Genomic DNA, 23,056 nt, shown 5'->3' on the forward strand with positions numbered 1-23,056 from the left:
AAACGGAGAAAACGACGATCGGATCCGCGAAAGTGGATGATGATGCATTTCGATGAAATTTCAGAGATACCGCTTGCTTGTAAGTAATACTTTCACATTTACTATCTGTTATTAATATGATGAATAATAGCTGAAACTTTTTTTAACATTATAAGAAAGTGATGCGATTTATTATTGATCAATTTTGCTTGTATTAATTTATCCAAATCTGATTTTAATTGAAATGCATTCGCCAGATTAAGAGATGATGTAACGCGCACCTAGATTTTCGATGTAACGCGCGCTAATATATTTTAAAAATAAAAATATAAATAGCTATAAAAAAATATCAGTACTTTATTGTCAACGCAATATAGATACTAGAATTAGTATCCTTAAATAGTGTTTTATTAAAAAGCCGATATAATATGTTGAAAAAGTTAATCCTACGTATGTTTTTAAGTAAAAATATATTTATGATTCTAACAACTTAATATTTAAAATACATACGTGACGTACAGAAATTCTGGAATATCAACATTAAAATAATAAAATAAATATATAATTGAAAACGGCTTCTAAAATTCACAATGAATTCTAGACAATCAATATTTCACCGCGTGCTAAAATAATATTCTGCGTCAGTCAGACGCAATGAGTAATATTAAAATATCAATCTCATGTCTCGGTACGGCTAATTTAATTCGGCTCGGTCAGTCGCCCAGTTGATGTATGCTACTTTGTGTACCCTAACTCGACCCTGTGTAAGCCACAAACATAATTATCGCAGGCGCCGCGTGTGAATGTAACCGCATGAAGATAAATGGAACTGATACCTTTGATCTCCTACCGGCGACCGAATTTATAAACAGAGGCGATTAAAGAGACAATTGTCTAATAGAAGTTGGTCGGACAAGAATTGTTTGAACGACGAATGTAATTAATGATTGGAAAACAACATTTCCGGTAATATCCGCCGCATGACCCACATTTTCTTATCGAAAAAGGGGAAAAATCAAAATAATTGAATCTAAAGCGGTCTAAAGAAACTGCGCACAAGTCGAACGAGCTTGCACGTCGACGATTGAGATGTATTGTAAATTTCGACAGAATCGACGGCGAGACCGTCTTCCGGTCACTTTTATGAGGAAATGCACAATTTAACAATTGTGGCCAATTATTTTTCTAGCGGTCTCGTCTTTGATTGGTCATCTGAGACCACGCCACGTTGTGGGCCTTTGCCTTGTCCCGTGTGTCACCGTGTGTAACTGAACGAACGATCGTCGAACTCTTACATTATCTCTTTCTCTCTTTATCAAGAATGCTTTGTATGTAGGCCAGATCACGCAGTCGCAGTATTAATATTTCTATAAACAAACTTACGACTGATTATTACAAATACTTCATAATAATTATCACACATTAGTGAACAAAAATATTAATTAATCATCGTGTCCATAAATGTATAAGTTATAAATATATGCAAAGATCACATAATTAATGAAATAAATATATTTGAAACATTATTCGATATTTTCTTAAATTTATAATATTGTATTTTTAACTTTTCGGACAGAAATAATTTTGTCACATATAAAACTTCAAGCATATAAATTATTAAAATTGCTGCGATTAATTTAAGTTTCTAGACGTAAACTTCACTGATGACATTTCGAATGTGGACACTTTCCGCTTGAAACATTTAGAAACCAAGTGACATCTAGTTGGTGTAAAAATAAATTCACTTTTAAATATGCAAGTTAAAGATGCTATTCGATTTCTTTCTTTCGTGCGTTGTTGAGCTATCATAACGAACTAGGAACGTTACTTAGCGCTGCTATTATGTACAACGTAATAATAATTGTGTTGTATCATGTAACAATAATTGTGTTGTATCATGAGAACTATTAATGCGCGCTTCTTTTTTCTCAACGTATTTGAATTGACACAAATATAAAGGCGAATAACAGAAGACAGGATTATTAACACGAATATATCGTTTATTGCACTAAATTATTGATCGGCGAATTATAATCATTACGTAGAATGACAATGTTTATTTAAGAACAATAACTTTACTTCAGCAATTTAATTGGAAACATGAAACAGCATTCTTGTCCTTGCTCATTCCACAGCTTCCATTTGAGATCATACGTTCGCTGCAATATAAAAAAAGAAAATTTGTAAATAATAGTAGTAGTTTGAGATAAATTTTGTAAATCAAAGATGTTTATATAATGTAAATTGTTTTCACAAATTATATTTAAGTTTCATGTCTTTACATCGTTTTACCTTTATCGTTTCAGTATTTAATTATATTTCGAAATAAAAAAAGTACGATCGACATTTATATCATTCATGCGTAAAAATATCGAGAATAATAAAACTGAAAAATAAATAGATATGATAAAGAAACATGTATTATCGATTGTGTGTTATTTACATATGTAAATGTAACATGTGAGATAAAAGTGCGCAATTACAATAAAGTTTAGAAAATCACCTACCGCGGGGAATTTCTTAGAGATCGGTAAATAAATCTGGTAAGTTTGTCTTTGGCCAGGCGTAGCTGGGCAAGTGGTGGCTGGACAGGCATCGAGTGGCATGCCCAAGAATGGCAAATCCATGATTTCAGAAGCCCAGTATGCTCTGCTGTTTAAGTTACCGCTAAAGTCTGAAATAAAGTATATAACATTAATATGTTATTAAGATTTGAAATGTATATACATTACGAATCATATAAATAAAAATAACGTAAGTGCTTTTGCAGAAATAAGTCAAATTTATTCTAGATTTTAAATGGAAAAAGATGCCGCGCGCCGCGCCCTTCACTATTATCATCCATTTCTCGGGTTTTAAGATTAGCAATTGTTTTTGGCAAGTAAAAAAGACTGGCACATTTCTTCTTATTTTGATAAAAAATATTAGATAGAAAAATATCTTTCTATTAAAATAAAACCGTGAGTTAAAACCATTTTTTATATTTTGTACAAATAATTTTTCGCGTTTATTACAAAGCATTTATTTTATATTTTTCAATATTTGCTTGGAAATGTCATTACTGCTATTTACAAATACGTAAACGATCATAATGCAATATGTACTGTTTATTATTTCATATCTTTCTACTGTATTTTTAATTTTATTGAAGAAAATGTTTTTATTCTAAGCACCGCTTTAATATCCATATTTCTCATAGCATTTGCTCATTTAATTTATATGATTTACATTTTTTATTAAATATGTAAGTCAAAATATTTTGATTATGCTTACCAGTGGTGTAATCAAAACTTATGCTCGCGTTACGCCCTCTCCTTAAAAAGCAGGGCTTTTTTTCCTCGGCTTCTCTGCAGGGATCCACACGTACCTCGTGGATGGTACAATTTGATGGTACATTTTCAGCTGTAATAAAAGTAAAACATCGAAATTTTATAAAAAGTCTGTTTATAATCAAAAATTTATATTGCCTTTTAAAAATTCTATATCTTGTTTACTTTCAACAAATATGTGTTAAAAAATACAGAAAAAAATGATTTGGCAGATTAATTCTTGCATTATTAATTTATGCGCTACATTCCGTAATTTATGTAGCTTATAAAAAATTAAAATTCATTATTATAATAATGCAACATTTTTATTATATTATATTATCTCATCGAGCAACAGTTAATTAAAATATAAAAAATGTTTAAAATATATAAATTTATCTTTAAAACATTTTGCTACTTATATATAAGTTAATATCGAAGTAAAGGCAAATAAGTTAGTCATAAGCAGATAATCCGTATTATGCTATATAAGAAGAAAATATCTTTTTACTTACGTAACTATTTGAGTTTAATAGCGGATATGCTTTTTTCAACCATCGTTAATCAATGTGTGTATATGTGTGTGTGTGTGTGTGTGTGTGTATTAAAATTCTATGCTTTTCACACATTTTTATAATGTACATCACTTTCTTTCTATATAAGACATGATATTCTTAATGAGACGCGGAATTTCCATAAATAAAGAAAAAAAAAGAAAAACGAGTACATCGCAAAGATGCGGCACATGTCATCGCTGCCGTAATCTCGCGAATCAACGCAAACTAGTTTGAAACTGCTGTCTAGCGAAGTTTCCGCCTAGATAAAGCGAGTTCGCAATTTTCTTTCTCGTTTCGTTGCATGCCAGGTGTTTGATTCATTTTCTATGAATGACTCAGTTATAAATTATAACGCGCGACTGGGAAAAGCTTTCGCAAATAATTGGCGAATAAGCGTGAATAATAAATTTATTAAATCATATCTCGGTCCGCATATTCGATGCCGAAGTTTCGTCACCTCAATGATTTAGTAGATTTTTCTCCAGGATATTTTATTTGGGAAGTTATATTCGAGAAGTGTATTTGCTTTTTCACACGAGCAATAAATTAACGTTTTTATGCTGCTCTTATCTATAATAATTCTTGCCTCTATCATTGAGAAATTTCGATGTTTAGTATTATTGTGCTTTGCTTTGATCTTCTTGTTTATAAAGCGATAAGCATTTTTATAAAAATTATGTTATTATTTAATGTGTTTCTTCATCCTGCTTTTTGTAACTATCAATTAAATTCAATTCTTGTGCGAATATCATCTAATATTTTAGTCAAATCTGATTAACAAATTTGAAAAAAAATGCTTAATTAATCTGGAAAGATTCAACCAAAATATTTTAAACTAATTTTTCGACATATATCGATCGAGACTACCGATAATTTTATTCTTTCGACAATAGAGATTTTCTGTGAAATTAAAAGATCTCATTGTTAATTATTGCAGGCGCAACAATACGAAAATCCGATAAAATGAGTTTGCTCAATATCTTACTAAGGAACAAAGGATTAAAGTGCGATCTTAAAGCGTTTGTTTGATAAGTGAAAGAGAAAGACTATGATTAAGGCAGTGCTATTTCAGTCTAGTAGTCTCTCTTTTGTTTGCTTAGAAAGAGACACTATTGCTTCAATCTCTATCTCTCTGTTTGCTTAGAAGAAACATTATTACTTCAATATCTGTCTGTCTTTCTTGTTTGCTAGCCACGCGTTTATAGGTCATTTATAGCTTAAAATACAGTTATGCTCTTTAATATCTAAGTAAACTTTAATAGGGAAAATGCAATCTCTAAATTTTAAGACAAATAAATTATTAGTACTATTCGATACAGAAATAATATATTATGTCACCTACAAAAAAGAGCATAAAGTCTTATAAATTCAATTAAACCAATATTACATAAATTTGGAAATATTTATATTATATTATATTATATTATATTATATTATATTATTTATATTATATTATATTATATTATATTTATTTTTTTGCAATATATTTTAAGATAGCAATAAACTAACACAATACATATCTCAGCCTTTACAATGAAATCTTTTAATACAAATTTTATCATCAAATTAAAAGAAATTTTAATTAATTAAATGTACTATATAATCGAAAGAAATCAACCTCGAAAAAATTTACACATGCTTCAGTATACAGGGTGATTCAAAATAACCTGATGTCCTTGCAATGCCATATTCTTGAGCGAATTCTGAGATGATTTTTCCTTTTACAAAATTTTGTCCGAAGCTTAGTTTTCGAGTTATAATTGAAAATAGTTTGCTACTTACGAGTCCGATACAACGGACAGACAGGGACGGGTGTAATGTGTCATGAGACGATAGTAAACACTTGACAGTCTCATTATACGTTGCGCGTCCCTGCCTGCCCGTTGTACCGAACTCGTAAGTTGCTATCTATTTTCAATTATAACTCGAAAACTAAGCTTCGGACAAAATTTTGTAAAAGGAAAAATCGTCTCAGAATTCGTTCAAGAATATGGCATTGCAAGGACATCAGGTTATTTTGAATCACCCTGTATATACATTGCAAATCAATAAACAGAATACTTCACGCTAGCGATACATCAAACTCGTAACGTCGTAACTTTATTCTCAAAATATACGTGTGATAAGCTGTATCAAAGCTGGACTTAAATATGTGCGAATAAGAGTCACTGAAGCATTTTAATTGCAGAATTGTAGATATTTCAGACTTATTTATGCGCGCGGTCAATGCAAGGCAGTCGTATTAAAGAGTTCGTCGCTCCAAGCATGATAAAAACATGTGATCAATCGCATCCTTCAAATGACATGATTTTCTAATTCTATCTTTTTTCCATCTTTCGTTAATTACGTCGATCGCGAGTAACGATCGTCAATGATATTACGATACGAGCGACAAACGTGTTGTTACTTTTTTATGGAATCTGTTATCGGACCTCTTTGGTCGCCGGCTCCGTTAATTAACAGATTGTGTAAAGATCGCGCTCGCGGATAAAGAAAATACTTACAGGAAGGCTGAGGACACGACGTCCAATGTACGATTTCCGCGTAGACCGTGGACAAAGCCAGGATCAGTACGGCGACGACGGCCAGCGCGCTGTTTCGGTTCATCTTCGATGGACGATGGTTCGTAGCGAAGTGAAAGAAAGCCGGCGTGAGGGTCAGTCTACACTTAGGCAGATAACGGAGCGGAGAATCAGGGAAGGGTGGTGGGACCATAGGTCAATTGAGATAGCATCTTAATCGCAGCGGAACATACGCGAAATGGCCGAGTCTCCTTCTCCGAGGAATCGGCGTCACAAAGTTCCGTCCGCATCTCAGCGATTAAACAACGGACAATTTCGCGATAACCCTTTGTCATCCGGGATATTGATAATATGGAAAATTAATAATGTGCACATAGTATGTGCTTCTTAAAGATACTCCAATTATTTTCGAATTAGTCTCGTGTGTGTTAATATTATCACTTTCTGCGCGGTTTATTATATAAGCATAGATGTTTTTATACATATATATATTAAAATGTTTTCTTTTGAGATACTGACAGATATTTACATGGTAATGTCAATTTTAATTATTGTGAATACGAATTGTAATATTTTCACGCACGATATTAATCATGTATAAAAAGATCTTTTTATTACTTTTGTCTAAAAAATAAAAAAATTATATTTTAAGTTTTTTAAAAATGTAATTCGTTAGTTTTAGCACGTATCGTATTGCATCCGTGCATCATAACATGTGCGAGTACAAGCAACCACTAATTGTACAAGGATCCGGAATGCAACAGAAATTGAAAGTAACAAAAATATGATCTATTATATTTCCATTTATTTTTCTACATCAATTTCATAAATATTATATAAAGAAATTCGAGAAACAAGGTTAAAAAAAAAGATCGCTGCGGACAGGATTCGAACCTGTGCGGGCAAAGCCCATTGGATTTCGAGTCCAACTCCTTAACCACTCGGACACCGCAGCTACTGATATCACGATTATGTACGAATGTATATAACCACCCCTCTCATTCCAACAAATATATTGTTAAATTATTTAAAAAGAAATGCACTACTACAATATTATATACAAAAAATTTATTTGCTTAAGAATAAAGTGTGAAGCAAATATAATAATTCATTGCATATAGACTCATGACAGTAATTTACAGACACAAAATTTATAAAAATAAATAATAGAAAAAAATTTGATCAATAAATGTTTTATGATGCATTTGCAAAATTTGCAAATAATACATAATAATAAATATTAGTTCATTTTGAAACCATTAATTAAAAAATTAAAAAATTAATGTTGATTATATATAAATAATAGTATTTATATATCTGTTTTCAATCTTTTCTGTTGTAGATGGATTATTGATCTGTTAGTGGCTTCAAAAATTCAATAATGTACCACTGAGGATTCTCTAAAATGGCGGCATCTGTTGGCTAATAATAAGTGTCAACGCGAATGGCATATTTTCTTTCATCAAACTCCATCGGTAAGATAATACATAATGGTTTTATTGATTTAAAAAATTTTTTTTAATTTTAAATAATTATGTTGAAAAACAAAATATGTGCAATATTGCTATATTTTATTTTATTTTATACACGCCTTTCTTAAGAATGAATTTATTTTAGTACTATAATTTTGAATAATATTTTAATGTTAAGCTAATTCTACTTTAGTTTTTAATTTATTTTCTTGCTTTTATCAAATTTAGAATTGCATATATTTATGCTCATTTTCCATATATCATTGAAAAGATTCTTCTAAGCCGAGTAGCAGTGCAATACGTTCTCTATGCATTTTTAGACTTGATAAATTCGCAAATAATAACATCAATAAGCTGCTTTTGTGATTTATATGCATAAAGGATTTATCAATGGCGCAAGTTAGCGAATAATGTTTACATACAGCAATTCGAGGATCAATGCGATCAAACAAATTCTGTCTCGGTCATGCAAAATGCTTAATATAATTAATGATTAATGGAAAACGCGAATGAGATTTATTGCAAAGCATTGATCCGTTTATACGTATGTGGGCCTCCATTGTATCACATCAAATGTGCTTTATTACGCAGAACATGTCCCGCCTACGTGTATCGAAAGATCGTAAAAAAAGATTATGAAAGTTAACGGCATATGAAATCTAAAGATAAGTTATGACTTTCATAACTGCGACAGATTTTATTCTTCTAATTTTAAATATAACACATACAACTTTCAATATAATATATGTTAACTTCAAATAAAATAAAACAATAATTTTTATCCGTTTGATCATATTTTTAAACATTACTTTGGATATTTCTTTTATGTTATTTATTAACATAAGAATTGTGAATATTTATTGATAGACAAAATCTAATCAAGAACAGACTATAAAAAATTAATTTTAAAAAACCAATATAAGATCAGACTATAAAATATGAATTTTATAAAAAAAAGTATTATGAATTAAAAATAAAAAATATTTTTAATTTTTTCAATAGAAGAAAATATGTTTTGTCTAATTTTGTATTTTTACAAATATATCCTGACGTTCGAAGAATCGAATTCATAATTATTTACTGTAGAAATAAATATCGCACCATATATGTACTCTTAGAAACAGAAAAAGACCTATTCCCACGTCTGAAAAGTGGATGGAGGATCTTCGCACTTCGATTATGTCACGCGATACTGTAATCATCGCAAAAAATAGAAATGACTTATGAAAATTATATAGGAGAAGACGAGGAATCCAAACGAGAAATAATAAAATGACATTTCCGAGGATGTGCGCCAGAAATTTTCGGAATGCGAAATCGACTAACTAATTTGAATGAGATGATTGCGCAAAAGCGGTCGGCCACGCGCGACGCCTCTTATGCGAGTTTATGCGAACACTTTTACTTCACACGAGGAGAAACGGAAGTAGCAGTGTTAGTTACTCGGATGTAACCTACATTTGATACGATTGGGTGATCTCGTTCATTGTAACACAGGATCTCCTTTTGTCTCGGTCGAAGCTTATATTCATATCTTTTTAATAGATCTACCTTTAGGCATCTTGATATAAAATATTGCATATGCGGTGCGTTTGATTTGCAAATATTGTTATGCGTTGCTTAAGTAAGTTTTGTATTAAATAAATATTATTTTTGTTAGCATTTTGCAATAATATGTTAAATAGTATTTAAAAAAAAAAGATTATTACTTTGCAAACATTATTGAATGATTCGTTAAAAAATTCTTAATTATTAATTAAATAATAATTAAAAACTAAGAGTATTATAATTTTGTGTCAAAAATTGGTAAACGTCAAATTAAAGAAAATCCGCGCTTAAAGCTTATGCACATTAATCTTCCTTGATATAAAACATTCCGTCCGCGCAAGATCTTTCACAGAACATTAATAATAGAGTATGATGCAGCTATAAAGTACATAATGAAGCAGTAGTCAGTGCATTAGATAAACTATAGAATATGCATATTAACGTGAAACGTAATAGCTTGCATTTTTCATCATCTTTAACGCCGTCATGCAGTCTGTACGAACGCAAAGAAAGCGTGATTTTCTTTGCATTTAAAATATATATATTACAGTAACAATAAAATAAATAAAGTCTATTAATTATTAATTAATTATTAAGTCTATAAATTATTAATAATACCAATTAATATCGTTAATCATCATGATTAATTTGATTTAACAATTTGATTTAAGTGCATTAACACTTAACGTGATAGATTCGAAGTGCATTAGCACTTAATATTGATAAACCATGACATGAGAAGATACACAAGATGTAAAAATTATAAATATTACTCCAATCATGTGTCACTAGAAGCACAGACTGCCTATTCAACATTTTCTTTATTGCAACATGTTAATAATTCATATTTCTATTTGACATTTGGCACAGAAATTTTCTAGAATTAATTGCAGCAGTTACAAATAAAGACCTTGACATACATCTTGCTTCATCTTGCAATGTTGTTTTAATTTTGAAAAATCTCGGCAATCTGGTAGTTTTATTCCGCGAGAAATGCAATAAGCAAAAAATGCTTGTTGAGTATTTTTGCCGTGCAAATAAGTATAAAAGTGCACGTGTCATATAGAAATGCGGATGCAGAAACTCCGTGTCGGAAACCGCGATCGTCGATATTTATAAAAACCGGCGGAACGTCAGTGAATTATCCGGGAACATTTGTTTGACATATGTTTCTTCCGGATTCGAAAAGAACCGGTTTTCTTCCATAAAGCTGTACAACTTAATTCAGGGTTGATCCAATAAGGATTCCAATTATAACGTATCATTCAGCATGATTATTAAATGTCTCTCTGAATGCTATATCCTCATCGTTATTTATTATTCACTATTGTGTAATTTCTCATTCATAGGAATTCGCTAATTTTCAACATTGCAAGTACCTTTATTAACTCGGTTCTTGCTCCCCTATAAATTATTTCAACTGCAAGAATAAGTTATGCCACAAATATTGGCTCTTATTTATTTATAAGTTTAGCTTAGTCTTTAAGATACGTTTGCATTTTTCTTGAGAAAAGTGTAGAAAGTTTATCATTTGCAGAGGAAATTATATTATTAATATTTGATAAGCTTTGCGGTTCGTAATAAATATGCTAACATTTTGCATATTTTTAGGTCACCGCTTTCTTGCATCAAACTTTTCAATCTTTAGAATTAATATCGATCGGACGGCGTGAAAGATGGGATTATGGCTTGTTCTGGTGGAATGCTTGTTATGTAATTTTTCCGTCATTTGGCAAGAGATGCTTGGTAAGAGATGTTGCATCTGGAACGTATTCCGAATCTTTGCAATTCAAATGAACAAATCATTCTTGAGTAATGATTACCGATCACACTGTAGACCTGTCTACGTTCTCTTACCAGTCTGAGCATTATTAAGTTCAATTAAAGCTTAAAAATATAATTATTTACAAACAATGCAGTAAGTAAAGATTAATATTATTAATATTATTAATTTTCACATTCTAGTTTCATTCATATATCACATGTGCTTATTCATAATATAACTATGTCATAATATATCTTTAATTTTTTACATAAAGTAGTAAATAAATAAACAGCGCGGCGTTTCAACAAATTACGCTCCTGCTATCGTGCTGCGGCATTCACACCTGTTGCCCTCGGCAAGATACCAGCATGATACGCCACTGGTTGTAAACCGCTGGCACAGCTCACCTGTTGGCCTCAGCAGTACTTGCTGGGTTCTCGACCGCGCGGCACCTTTCGCCCGGCGTTGCTAACGAAGCGACGACTTTCCGTTCTTCAATATCCTTTTAACGAGTTTCGTACGTGTTTCGCAGACAAGAATTTTTCTCGGAACCGGAAAGAAAGAATCGGAAGAACCGGAAGAGGGAAACCCTTCAAGCGGGGAGACCACTTCACCCTCGAACCGGGAGGAACGCGACGCGTTGCACCGGACGTACGAAGAGAAGGGAAGGAAGGCGGGGAAGCTAACCGGTCGGCCGCTTTCCGCGGATTCCTGAACCGCCGACGGCCCTCGGTGTCTTGGAATTGTATGCAAATATCTCGCGGAAACATCCTGATTGCCGCCGGCCAGGAAAGCGCGATCGCTGTTGCCCCGAGAAGGAGTCCTTCTTGTCACGCGGATTTTCGCCGATCACAACCAGGTACGCATGCCGACCGCGCGTGAATTTCGCGTGCCTTTACGTGTGTGCGTTTTTGCGACAAGCAAGCTCGTGTACCGATCGCCTGTGTAACGATCTATTTATCAAAGCGTTAGGAACGACAGGCGCGGAAAGAATTCGCCTCTGACGTAAATGTGGGAGCAAATTTCAAGCAAGTGACGTTTTAATTTTATTCTACAATCGATCTGGATTAGCAGATAAGTTAGTTTATCAAACGATAATGCATATAAAAATATACGTTATCGAAATACACATAAACAGTGTGTTATGAAGGAAGGCGCTTTCTCTTACAATTAGTCACAAGTTGTTTTTCGAATTCGGCGTCGAATTCTTCAGCATAAACATTTTAATTCTCGTAAATTGGATATTACATCAACTAATTTTCATTTTTATTCAATCAATTCATATTTCGCAGAGTTAAATATTTTTAGTTAATATTGTTATACATAATGCTATGAATAATGTATCGAAATACTTTCTCCTAGCGATAAACTGTTATTATGCTAAACAAGAGAGTTACTTTCAAAACAAAGAATCTATAATTGAGAATCTTCTAAATGTGTAACTTTCAATATATCTTCTATCCAATTAATAAATAATTTTAGTAATCTCATAATTGACTAAAGGCATTAGAAAATCCAAGCACTTTTAATCACATTTATTGAAAGATCTTTTACGATTGATGGAAGTTTTAACGTCGCGATTACAGCAATATTGCGTATGTATGTAGATAATTATAGATAATGTGTCGGCAGTGCTTTTGATCATAGAAAAAGTAAATCGGTTAGCTCGATAAAGAGCGTTTTAGCTTTTTGCAAAATTAAGTTTTTATTCGTATTAATCACCTATTATCAACGATTGAATATCGATTATCAGAATGTATCGGAATATATTCGATAAGTATCGATTTCTAGATATAATATCTCCTAAGTGCATTTAAATCAATTTTTTTAAGAAAGATAACATTTTAAAAAATATAAAGAATTTAATTTGCTGTTTTATTTTGGTTTACTTATATTAAAAAGTGCTATAATAAAATTTTTTTTTTATAAATAAATTTACATTCATAAATTGTCTGCAAGAAACTGAATAGGCAAGAAGTGCCTATCTTATTTCTACATCGTGCTGAAATATTGCTCATTTTGCGCATATTGCACTCTTTTTCACTGGAAATCGTTTAACAGAACTTTGCACGAGATGTTTTAAAGTTGTTACAAATAGTCGACGCGGTAATTCGATAAGAAGGAAACTTAGTTGCTCACGCAAGCGTTTCTAAATGCTTTACGAGGGGAACAATAGCCTCCCTTTAATAATTATTCCGCTAATATTCCAATGAACGATATAAAAGTGAGCCCTTTTCGCATAAAATACGTGTCGTTAAGGCAAGCACGTAAAGAGTTACGATCACTCTAGTACAACTCGGAATGCACTAAGGCAGCGATACATTCGTTCACTCTTCCATAATTTTATAAAGTTAGATGGAAGAGAGGGGGGAGGGGGGGTGTCACAGATGTTTTTGCAGAGAAACTGCGCGTGTTTCCGCTTCGTCGCAGAATTCGCAGCGAGACGCAATGGCACACGGTCGAGTGCTTGCGCTATACGCTCGCGTATTTGGCGCAGGATGAAACAACCGAAGATCTCGAGCACGTCGTGCCGCCAATTACACGACCTGTTCTGACAATGAGCCAACGGCGTTCACCGGGTTTCTCACGACATTCGCTGGCGTATAATTTCTCTCGCCATTGTCTAAGTCGTGACGCGTAGAGAGCGAGCGACTCCCATAACGCGCGTCTGCTTCGCTCGCTCGGTGACGAAAAAGCGGAACATATAACGGTGCCGGCGGAAAAATTTCGCACTATTGTCACGCGTTCGTGTTCACTGAAGAGGCGCGATTTTCGTTATCGACGACGCGAGACGGAAATAGGTATCTCGTCATTGAGCGCGCGGCGACGCGGCGCAATCGCTACCGATTATCCGCGCTCTCGCGCAAGATAACGCGACGAGCAAAACGAGTAATTATAACAAGCGACTGTACGAATGAATAGGAAACGCAGACTTGCATCATATCGTTCGCACACGCGAGGTACTTGAACGAGTGACACAATAACATTTGACACATTTATGAGATCGGCAACAAAACAGTTAAGTTTCAATCGCGAAATGATATCATAGCGATAATATTCTAAACGCAACATTGCAAAACGTTTATCCTTTATTTTAAACAAGCAGGAATTTTTTAAAAGTTTTCAAAAGATTTCTTTCAGCCACGTGTGGGCCGTTAAAATTTTACAATTTTGTATTTTTTATTTCTGCTTTTTGCGTCCTGTTCAAGTTGAGCCGCTTGAGTGACTCCCTCAGTTCATTGTCTGTCAACGCTTGAGATAACTCAGACTTCCACCAGGTTTCCTACCTGAGCTTGTATGCATTGGCGAGCATATGCAAAATCATTACCTCCTGTGTAAAGAAAAAGAAATTTCTCCGAGTCCCATCAGCGGTTCTCTACTTCATTGTGTCATTTTTTTTATTGTAACCATTTCATCATTTTAAGCTCATTTTCAACGCGCCCTTATAAATAGCGGTTTTGAAATGTTAATCAAGATCCACGTGGAAGATCCTAATAGATTTATGAAACAAGATTTTTACGGTTTCGCCAATTTATCCTACGCTGTATATTCAACTTTGCGTCTTGCTTTAATGTATGTACGTACGTACACCATCTCATAAAATTTTATTGCACAATGTATACGGAGAAAAAAGGTAGAGTATCACGACAAGAGTAAATAACAAATATAATGGCCGTAAACGCGCAAGCACTTTACTAGCGCGTTAAAAGATAAGAATTTATTTCTGTCGGTTGTGTTGTGCAGCGGACTTTAAGAGCCGCCTACGAATTTATTTAGCAGGAGTATAGGATGTACAGGTTCCCACGGGATCGCGATTAGCTCGGCGGACGTTACGAGGAAATCGTGGCTTCGTATCATGCTTCCTTATCGTCCGTGAAGAGAATTTAAAACAAGGAGGCGTTTATTCTCGTGTTGAAGCTCATTATCTGCTTACGATAAGTGTCAAGGCCGTCGATCGTGTATTCTGTCAAAAGTTTGTACTCAATTATTATGATTTTTAGGCGTGGCAACCTTGAGACCGATATTTTGAGAATTTACAATTAAGATTTAGGTGTGAAAAATATTGGATTTAGGAGAAGTTGAGATTTTAATAAAACTTTTCACAAGATTGAAAATATAATTGTGACAAGAATATGTGAAATTTTTCTTTTTACATTGATATCAGTGGGATTAGAGTGATGAAAAGATGAATATAATATAACAAATGCTGAAAGAAGAGCAGGAATTTTTGGCATAGTTTTCTCGACCGCCAACTGCGTTTCTAAATATAACCCAACTTGGCTATAATTTGATGTTCGTCCCTGACTACTAATAAGCACTTTTGTACTTTTAGTTTCTTCTGCAGCGAAATTCCTGCTCGATACACAACACTGTTCACCTTTAAGCCGACGGCTTCGGCTACGGTTTCGAACAAATAGAAAATATTCGCAGATATTCCGCGCACGTGTCACCATTTTTTATATCGCAGTAGAAATATTCTCTATTGAATATACGTATACACATATATATCATAATTCAATTTGTAAACAGTGTAATAGATAATAGTACACTATTAAAAAAAAAAAAAAAAAAAACAATTTTTATTGTAATAAAGATAACCTTCCTTATTACTTTTATTATTTAAAAAGTGTCATATATTATTATGACAACAATAAAATAATCGTTCAGAGTGAGATTTAAAAAATTTAATTATTTATTGTGCAACATATTTCATTACTTTTATGAAACTAAAGTTTAAATTTTATAAAAACGGGGTGTAATAAAATGATGTAATCGTAAATTTGCATTGATATCTTATATAAACTTAAGATTAATAAGTAGAATACAAAGTTAGATCCCACGCATGAATTGCACGAGTTCGATGAATGCAGACACCTACCTTGCCACTATTGCTATGCGCACAGTGGACATCGAGGTCAATCAACTCGATGCAATGCGATGCAAGGTATGCGTTTGCATGTGCGGAATTGACATGTAAACCTTTCCTACGCATCTCCCCACAACTTCCTCGATATTGATCCGTTTGATCCTTAGAAATATTGTTTAAACTTTTCCATCAACTTTTTCAAAATTCTGCACAATTTTGCAAAATATAAAGTTAGCAGAAAAAACTTATTTACTGAGATATTGAGGTTTTGCTAACATTTCTTAAATATTACAAAAATTTGTAGCAAAGTATTAATTAAAATTGTTAAAAATATCATATATATGCAAATTAATTATTAATCTATAATAATGATAGATTATTTAATAATCATTGATTATGATTAAATATAGTTAAACAGGTTTCCTCAATTTTTCTGGACATTACATAAATTAAAATTAAATGACGTTAGTGATTATCTGCTTCTTTTTAAAGACAAGATCAGGTAAACTATAAGTTAAACCTCAATTAACTTTAACTACTGTTAATACGAGCATAGTAAGACAAAATGAATAGAAGTAAAGGCGCAAGTAAGTTTGTAATTTAAAAGTTGACTTACTTTCCCATCCATTTATTTGCAATTATTATATAAGATATTCCAGAATAGAGATGAGATGCAACGTGATTTTGCGAGCATTAACATCACGAAATTATTTTAAACGTAACAATGTTCAATATGAATTCAATCTGAGTAACTGTTCATAGAAACGTTCATCTCTGTCGATTAATAACATTTACCGCACTCTGTTCGTCAGATAAGAGAACCGAACCTGTTCAGCGGATGCGATTTGCATAAAGGATACAGCATCTGATTTTCTGCATAACATTGTGCTACAACTTGTTATCCGGAACAAGATTTCAATATCTAGCAGGAACGCGAAGGGTCCAACGGGATCTCACGGCTGATAACGTTATCGGTCGACATCATCCTTATAAATCACAGAGACTCGTTCATCTTTTCATCTTTGAATTTTTGCGATTCTTGTCCGCAAATTTATAACGAGAAATATTTAGATAACTTAGTAAGCAAAAATAAATTTGAATGATAAAAGTGACACATCGGAATAAATTTTTAACAATAAAATTATTAGAAATGTTTCATACGATTTAAAATATATTTCTCTTTTTATTTTAGTGAATGATAAATAAAAAATTAAAGACGGATTGGTTTGATTTACTATTAAATATTAAATTACTTCTTTCTTGTTTTCTTACATGACGATAACTGTACTTGGATACACAACGGAATATATCCGAGATTTATTTGTTCAGTCTCCATGTCTGTTTCTATTTATTTATCTTGATGCCAGTCGCATGACCTCACGATTGCGCCATTAATGCAAAGGATGCTGTGCCAAAATTTACATAACACCCGCCCGCGCCTTGTTAACTGGAAACATCTCTAAACACGAAACGTAAATGATTTAACGTAATTTTCTTGTGATTGCCGCAGTAGCATAATGTTTGTTAATTGAGGCTAAATCCCTGCAATTTTCGTACTACGTTATATTTGCATTTTATTTAAAAAAAAACTCAGTTTCAGTATTTTAACAATTAAATTACCATATTTTGTATAATAGATTGCCAAGCTTAAGGTCAAGATCGTCATCACAGCGCTAAGATTCCTTAGAATGTACCGTGCGTAGTGAGGAAACGCGTGATTAGAAACTAGAAAAACGATGTTTCTACGCGCATAGTCGTTTTATTTAGCGCTGACTACGCGCGCGGCCATTAACGCTTTAGATGAGCCGCCGAAATTTACATAACATCCACCTACACATTGCTGCCTGAAAGGAGATTTCAATGAGTATGCAGAAGAGATTATCGTGCCGACGCCTCGCGGCAGAATTATGTAATATCGTGTAGAATTTGATAAACGACGCAGAAATTCATGAAATTTGCAGCCGCAATGTACGTTTATATAGAAACAATTTCTCTCGCCTATTTTTGTTCCACGTGCGAAAGAAGGAACAAAAAATTAGGGCGTCGTAAATTATACAATGCGACGGAAATTGAATTTTGCAATTGAATTTTGCAATTCACAAAAGAAAAATACTTTTTTACGAGGCCAACTAAGGTTTAGGCTGTAATGAATCGATTAATCGTGTTCCTTGCACAATACGCGTCCTTGTTTCCGCACGAGTAATAATATTTCAAGACTTAGTTTTTCATTTCAGCGCTGACTACATATCTACAGCAACATGAAGTCACTGCAAATAAAAGAGTAGCGCATATTTTACATATAACATTGTCATGAATCGATGACTAATCTGTTCAACCGGAGTTTTTTCCTATTTGATGATTAAAGTAATAATCTTTGTACTTTATACTTGCATATTCTTTACATGCAACTTGCTTTATATTGGACACTTATTTTTATCATTCATCTGTGTCTTGTTAACCATGATAGTGATTTTTATTCATTTGTATATTTTTTATTAACAATCCTAGTGCGTGAAATTTATTAACAAGCTGCTTGTGAACTGCAAAAAAGAAATGTTAGACGGGAAAGTGTATCGTACGCGTGGGAATTAATTAACACTATCGCAAGATGGGAAACACGGAATTCGTGTCTTACGGCGTGAGAAAGTAACGCATTCTACCTACCAATTGTACGTCTTTGCAAATCCGAGGTATTACACGCGTAAAATTTATTTATGTTAATTTTCCATTTCTCTAACAATACGCATATTTTAACGTTCACACTAGCCGTGTAAATAAAAAGTAAAATAAAACTTTAATAAAAAAAAATAATCACATAAAATCTTGTATTATTGACGAGTTTGCTGAAATTGCACGTTTCACAAATCTTTGCAGAGAACATTTACACTTATGCTTTTCTTAATCATGTTTTCCCAATTGGAAATTATACGCTGCCATTCTCAAAGAGCCTAATTGAGAACGTTCAACTTGATGGAGTTATACGTGCTTACATAAGATGTCCCAGATTAATTGAAGCAGTCGCTTCATTAGACATAAGACGTGATATGTTACTGCGCCAACTCATGTGGAATTATATTATAATGACATAAGAAATTTATGCAAAACGATTATCACAATATCCCCTTCTCATGCTTGTGATTATCAGTAATTAACGGCCATGCATAAAATAAAATATTATAAAAATAAAAAAAAAGTAAGAATTGATTCTATCTCTGTCAAGATCATCATATAATCCTTAGTGTAGCAAAATTCTGCAACTGAACAGCGTCAATAATGTAACAAATACTGTCTCGACTAGATTTATGACTTGTCCTTTAAACATAAATAAGGACGTAAAATAGTTAAATGCTGCAGAACCATGATCATTCTCGCCACCATAAATTCGATGTCGGTCCACTTTCGTCGGCTGCTTGTCTGTTAACTACCAGCTGTGTTTAACGAGTCTCATTCGAGCCAACTAAGCTCCATCACCGATCCGACGTCGCCGTTCACTGTCTCGCGGCATCAATTCGCGTTTATGCAAATTCATTTCAAATTGACGTAGCGCGCGAAACGCACAATCGCCCTCGCTTATTCATAGGCGCATTCTCGATTTGCCGCTATTTCGATCAGCATATCCCTAATAGGCGTTCCGTGAGCGCAGCATACGTTCGATTAAACAGATGCGAGAATTTTCCCACAATAGAAAGTTCAGTTTGCTCTTTTCAGTGTGCCGTGTTGTAAGAATTGAAATATAGCGCGTATGCAATTTATTTGATTATTCACATTATATATTCTATCATTCGTATCACCGATCTAATTAACAATTTAAATTATTCCATTTATTGAACTTCGTAAAATACAAGATGTTGCGTGTTTATTTTGTATTTTACATTGCAATTTTGTCATCTATCTTTCTCTCGCGATATTTAATAATATGTTCGCACAACTTTAGATATATCTTTTTAAAAAATCTGCTTTACCTTCACTTCAAACTTATTAGAAACGTGCCAAAAGATATAAAGCAACCAAGAGTATACGCGCAATCTCTCCTACAAAAGTTAAAAAACTATTTAATTTCCCAATCATGTATTATGTAGACGTATTCATAGTCCTTAATTACAATTCACAACGCACAATTTACGATCTCTCATTTTATTCTCACTTTATAGTGATTTCCGCGCTTTATTAAACAGCAGATCATAACGGTATTTTGCCAGTCTAATTGCAATTATCGTGCAATTATTTGCGATTCGACAGGGTTGAGTCACGCGTTTCTTCAAAAAGAAGAGAAATATAAAACGCTAGATAGGATTGTAGGCGCGGCTATTTATATAAACCTAATGTCACTTGATCGGCTCGAAAGTCTTAACACTGGCTTAACAGCGCGGGGCTGCCTACGGACAAAGCGGTGAACCAATTACCCACGTCGTGTGTAATACGTATAAGGCTGCGTGTACGACAAACACATCCAGTGTGCAGAACGTTATCGCGTAAAATAAGCACCGTGGGGTCTGGCCTTATATACCAATAAGGCAGCATTCTGGCCGGGTCAATGCTTACTGGTTTTGTGTATTTCGACTCGCTCCTTCGAACAGCTTTGTGCTCCCGTTCCCTCGCCTTTCCTTTTCCGACGATAGGCTTCATTGGCGTTCCTATCGATAGATCGCTCATTTTTCTTGAAAAACTATATCGAATTAAAATCAATTAAGAAATAGAATTCAGAAGATTTCACTGTCAAGTTAATATTCTTTGTGAAATTTCTTTGTGTTATGTAGAATTTGAATTATTTAATATTTTTCTAGTTTCGTTAAGTTAAACGAAAATGTATATATGAAAAATATACTAAACTTGTGTAATTAATTCATGTTAAAACAATCTATCTAATCATAAAATTGAAATTTCTCTGCAGTAAGGATGTCAAGGATAATATTTGCGTCACGATGATTAACCAAATTTCAAACGTCCATATAAAGTCTTGTCAAGCGACTGATGCTACAACGTGGTTAAAATTTCATTACGACACAGAAAAAACTTTTAATTAGCACGAAATTCAAATATAGTTACTAGGATTTTACACATTTTTCATAGAAAATTATTTTGCAATAAAAATGTACTGCGCAAAAATAATTTGTACTGAAGAATTTTACTTTGCCATTCTCGAAACGTGCGTGTATATCTTATGGATTACTATTAGACGATCTACAGTGGCGATTGTAGCTGCTTCTTTCATTCAGAGACGATAGTCGGCGTCAGGCCGCATCGAGTGAGATTGTAAACCACCAAGTCTGGCACGCATCCTAACCATATTCGCCGAGTAATATACTCACCATGTCCCAGTTCGCGATAATGCACTTCAGATCTCTTTGCGTTTCTGACACACATTCGCTCGAGCCTGTTCGAGTGGATATCGATAGTTGCGAATGCGTAAAAGCGGAGTACCGTGAAACGTAAAAATCGAGCCGGTTACAATGATGACAACGACAAGATGAGATGATGTTTCGAGCGATTGAGAAATCGCGCGAAAGCGGAACGCGACAAAGGAAATATGCGAAAGCATATCAAAAGTTTATTCGTCGCGAATTTGTATTCCCATTTTCTTTCGGCACGGCGGGGTGTTAGAAAAGATTGTACAGATTTCCAAAATGTATTCTAATCATACCGTTACGTAATTGTAAGTTTATAGTTGAGAATATTATTTACGTAAATTTCATATCAAATCTACTATTTTATTTCATAATAAGTATAAGATGATAAGAGTCCATTATTGAATTTGTTTAATCATCTTTGGAATATAAAATTTATGAAGTAGCAATCTCGTTTGCACTCGCGGTATCTTATCGATAAAAGTTCGCAGCCTGTACTTTCTTCTTGCAGCGACTGCAGTGTAAACACGAAAGGTGCAACGCGTCCTACATTTCCTGGCGATTCTTTCTGCACGCACACGATCGCGTACCGCCATTCGTTTTCATTGGCCAAGGTCGTTATAAGTTAATGTTCCTCCTTTCGAGCGAAATCGACGGCGATTTACGCTCGCGGGCAAAAACGCGGCGCGGAAAAACGTGCACGTTTAAAAGTTACGAGATTTTGTTGCTCACGGCTACGATCAATGCTTACGTAAAGGCCGAACATGCCCGTTAGCCTCCTCCTATCAGAGAAGTTCAGCGTTAAGAATCGCATTGCAGTAGGAATCGCATCGCATTGTACGGAAGAGATACGCAGAGAAATGTGCGCGATATTCCGAATGGTGATTTAACAACATAAAAAGATATAGATTTTTATAATTCTAAATATATAGTTTTTATTCTGGAGCTTTATGTTTCATATAATATTATGTAATTTTTAATTTACTCGTCACTAAATTAGTTTCTTCAATACATAGCAAAATTCTTGAAGCAATTAAAGAGCTGGATAATTGCAATCATCGATAATTTGCAACGGCATCCTTATCTAAGACTATTGTCTTCTAACAATGATTTTGCATAATGGCAAGCCCCGTTGCGGTAATTACGGAAACAATTAATAGGAAGACACGATCAAAAGTAGCGCGTGCGATATTTCGTTGCACTGTGATACAATGTGCACGCAATATAATCGCCCCCCCCCCCCCCCCCCTTCAACACACAATAATATTATCCTTTTTTTTGCAGACGTGGGATTTTCAATCAAGGCGCTGCATAAGTATGAAAAGGAAAGTTCGGAGTCGACGATGCGCGTAAACGGGCATTCGGAACACAGTGTGAGGCAAGAAATGGGTAAGATTACGCTTTCCAGCAACACTATCGTGACGAATTATTTATTGAAAATCGCAACAAAGTTGCAGTATTTCCTTTGTCATAACAATTAGAGCGTATTTCTGATTAAGGATCGTAATCGTAATAGAACGTGCAAAATATTTGAAATCTGCAAAAGAAGAGAAATTACAATTAAAATAAGAAAGAAATCTTTAAAAACTTTTTCTGAAATGTTAAAATAAAAAGGACCGCGTTCTTTCGCATTTGTTTTCTTTCGTGTATTTTGTTATTTTTAGCCTCTCTTCCGTTCATTTTTTAATTTTAT

General features: G+C 33.6%; 2 protein-coding genes and 1 non-coding gene across 7 annotated transcripts in view; 1 reads left to right on the plus strand and 2 right to left on the minus strand.

Moving 5' to 3' along the window:
* Positions 1-1,958: 1,958 nt before the first annotated feature.
* LOC105669917 (MD-2-related lipid-recognition protein) lies at positions 1,959-6,508 on the minus strand. The gene is made up of 4 exons (XM_012363136.2): positions 6,349-6,508; positions 3,253-3,381; positions 2,487-2,653; positions 1,959-2,138 (listed from the first exon to the last, which is right to left on the minus strand). Exons 1-4 carry the CDS (start codon positions 6,449-6,451, stop codon positions 2,055-2,057), a joined length of 483 nt encoding a protein of 160 aa, XP_012218559.1. The 5' UTR covers positions 6,452-6,508; the 3' UTR covers positions 1,959-2,054.
* A 731-nt stretch (positions 6,509-7,239) lies between these two features.
* TRNAS-CGA (transfer RNA serine (anticodon CGA)) lies at positions 7,240-7,321 on the minus strand. Its single transcript has one exon. It is a non-coding gene; the product is annotated as a tRNA-Ser (tRNA).
* A 3,726-nt stretch (positions 7,322-11,047) lies between these two features.
* LOC105669910 (echinoderm microtubule-associated protein-like 2) overlaps positions 11,048-23,056 on the plus strand; it is a 36,957-nt gene continuing 24,948 nt past the window's right edge. For 4 of the 5 annotated variants that reach the window (XM_067347102.1, XM_012363116.2, XM_067347103.1 and 1 more), the window contains exons 1-3: positions 11,048-11,132; positions 11,684-12,010; positions 22,648-22,752. In XM_067347102.1, coding sequence (XP_067203203.1) covers positions 11,063-11,132; positions 11,684-12,010; positions 22,648-22,752 — 502 coding nt within the window. In that variant the 5' untranslated portion in view covers positions 11,048-11,062. Of the gene's footprint in view, positions 11,133-11,187; positions 11,305-11,683; positions 12,011-22,647; positions 22,753-23,056 lie in introns of those variants that run through there. The other variant, XM_067347105.1, reaches the window with a different exon arrangement.

This window comes from Linepithema humile, chromosome 1 (genome assembly GCF_040581485.1).
Source record: "Linepithema humile isolate Giens D197 chromosome 1, Lhum_UNIL_v1.0, whole genome shotgun sequence".
In the NCBI taxonomy this organism is placed as follows: domain Eukaryota; kingdom Metazoa; phylum Arthropoda; class Insecta; order Hymenoptera; family Formicidae; genus Linepithema; species Linepithema humile.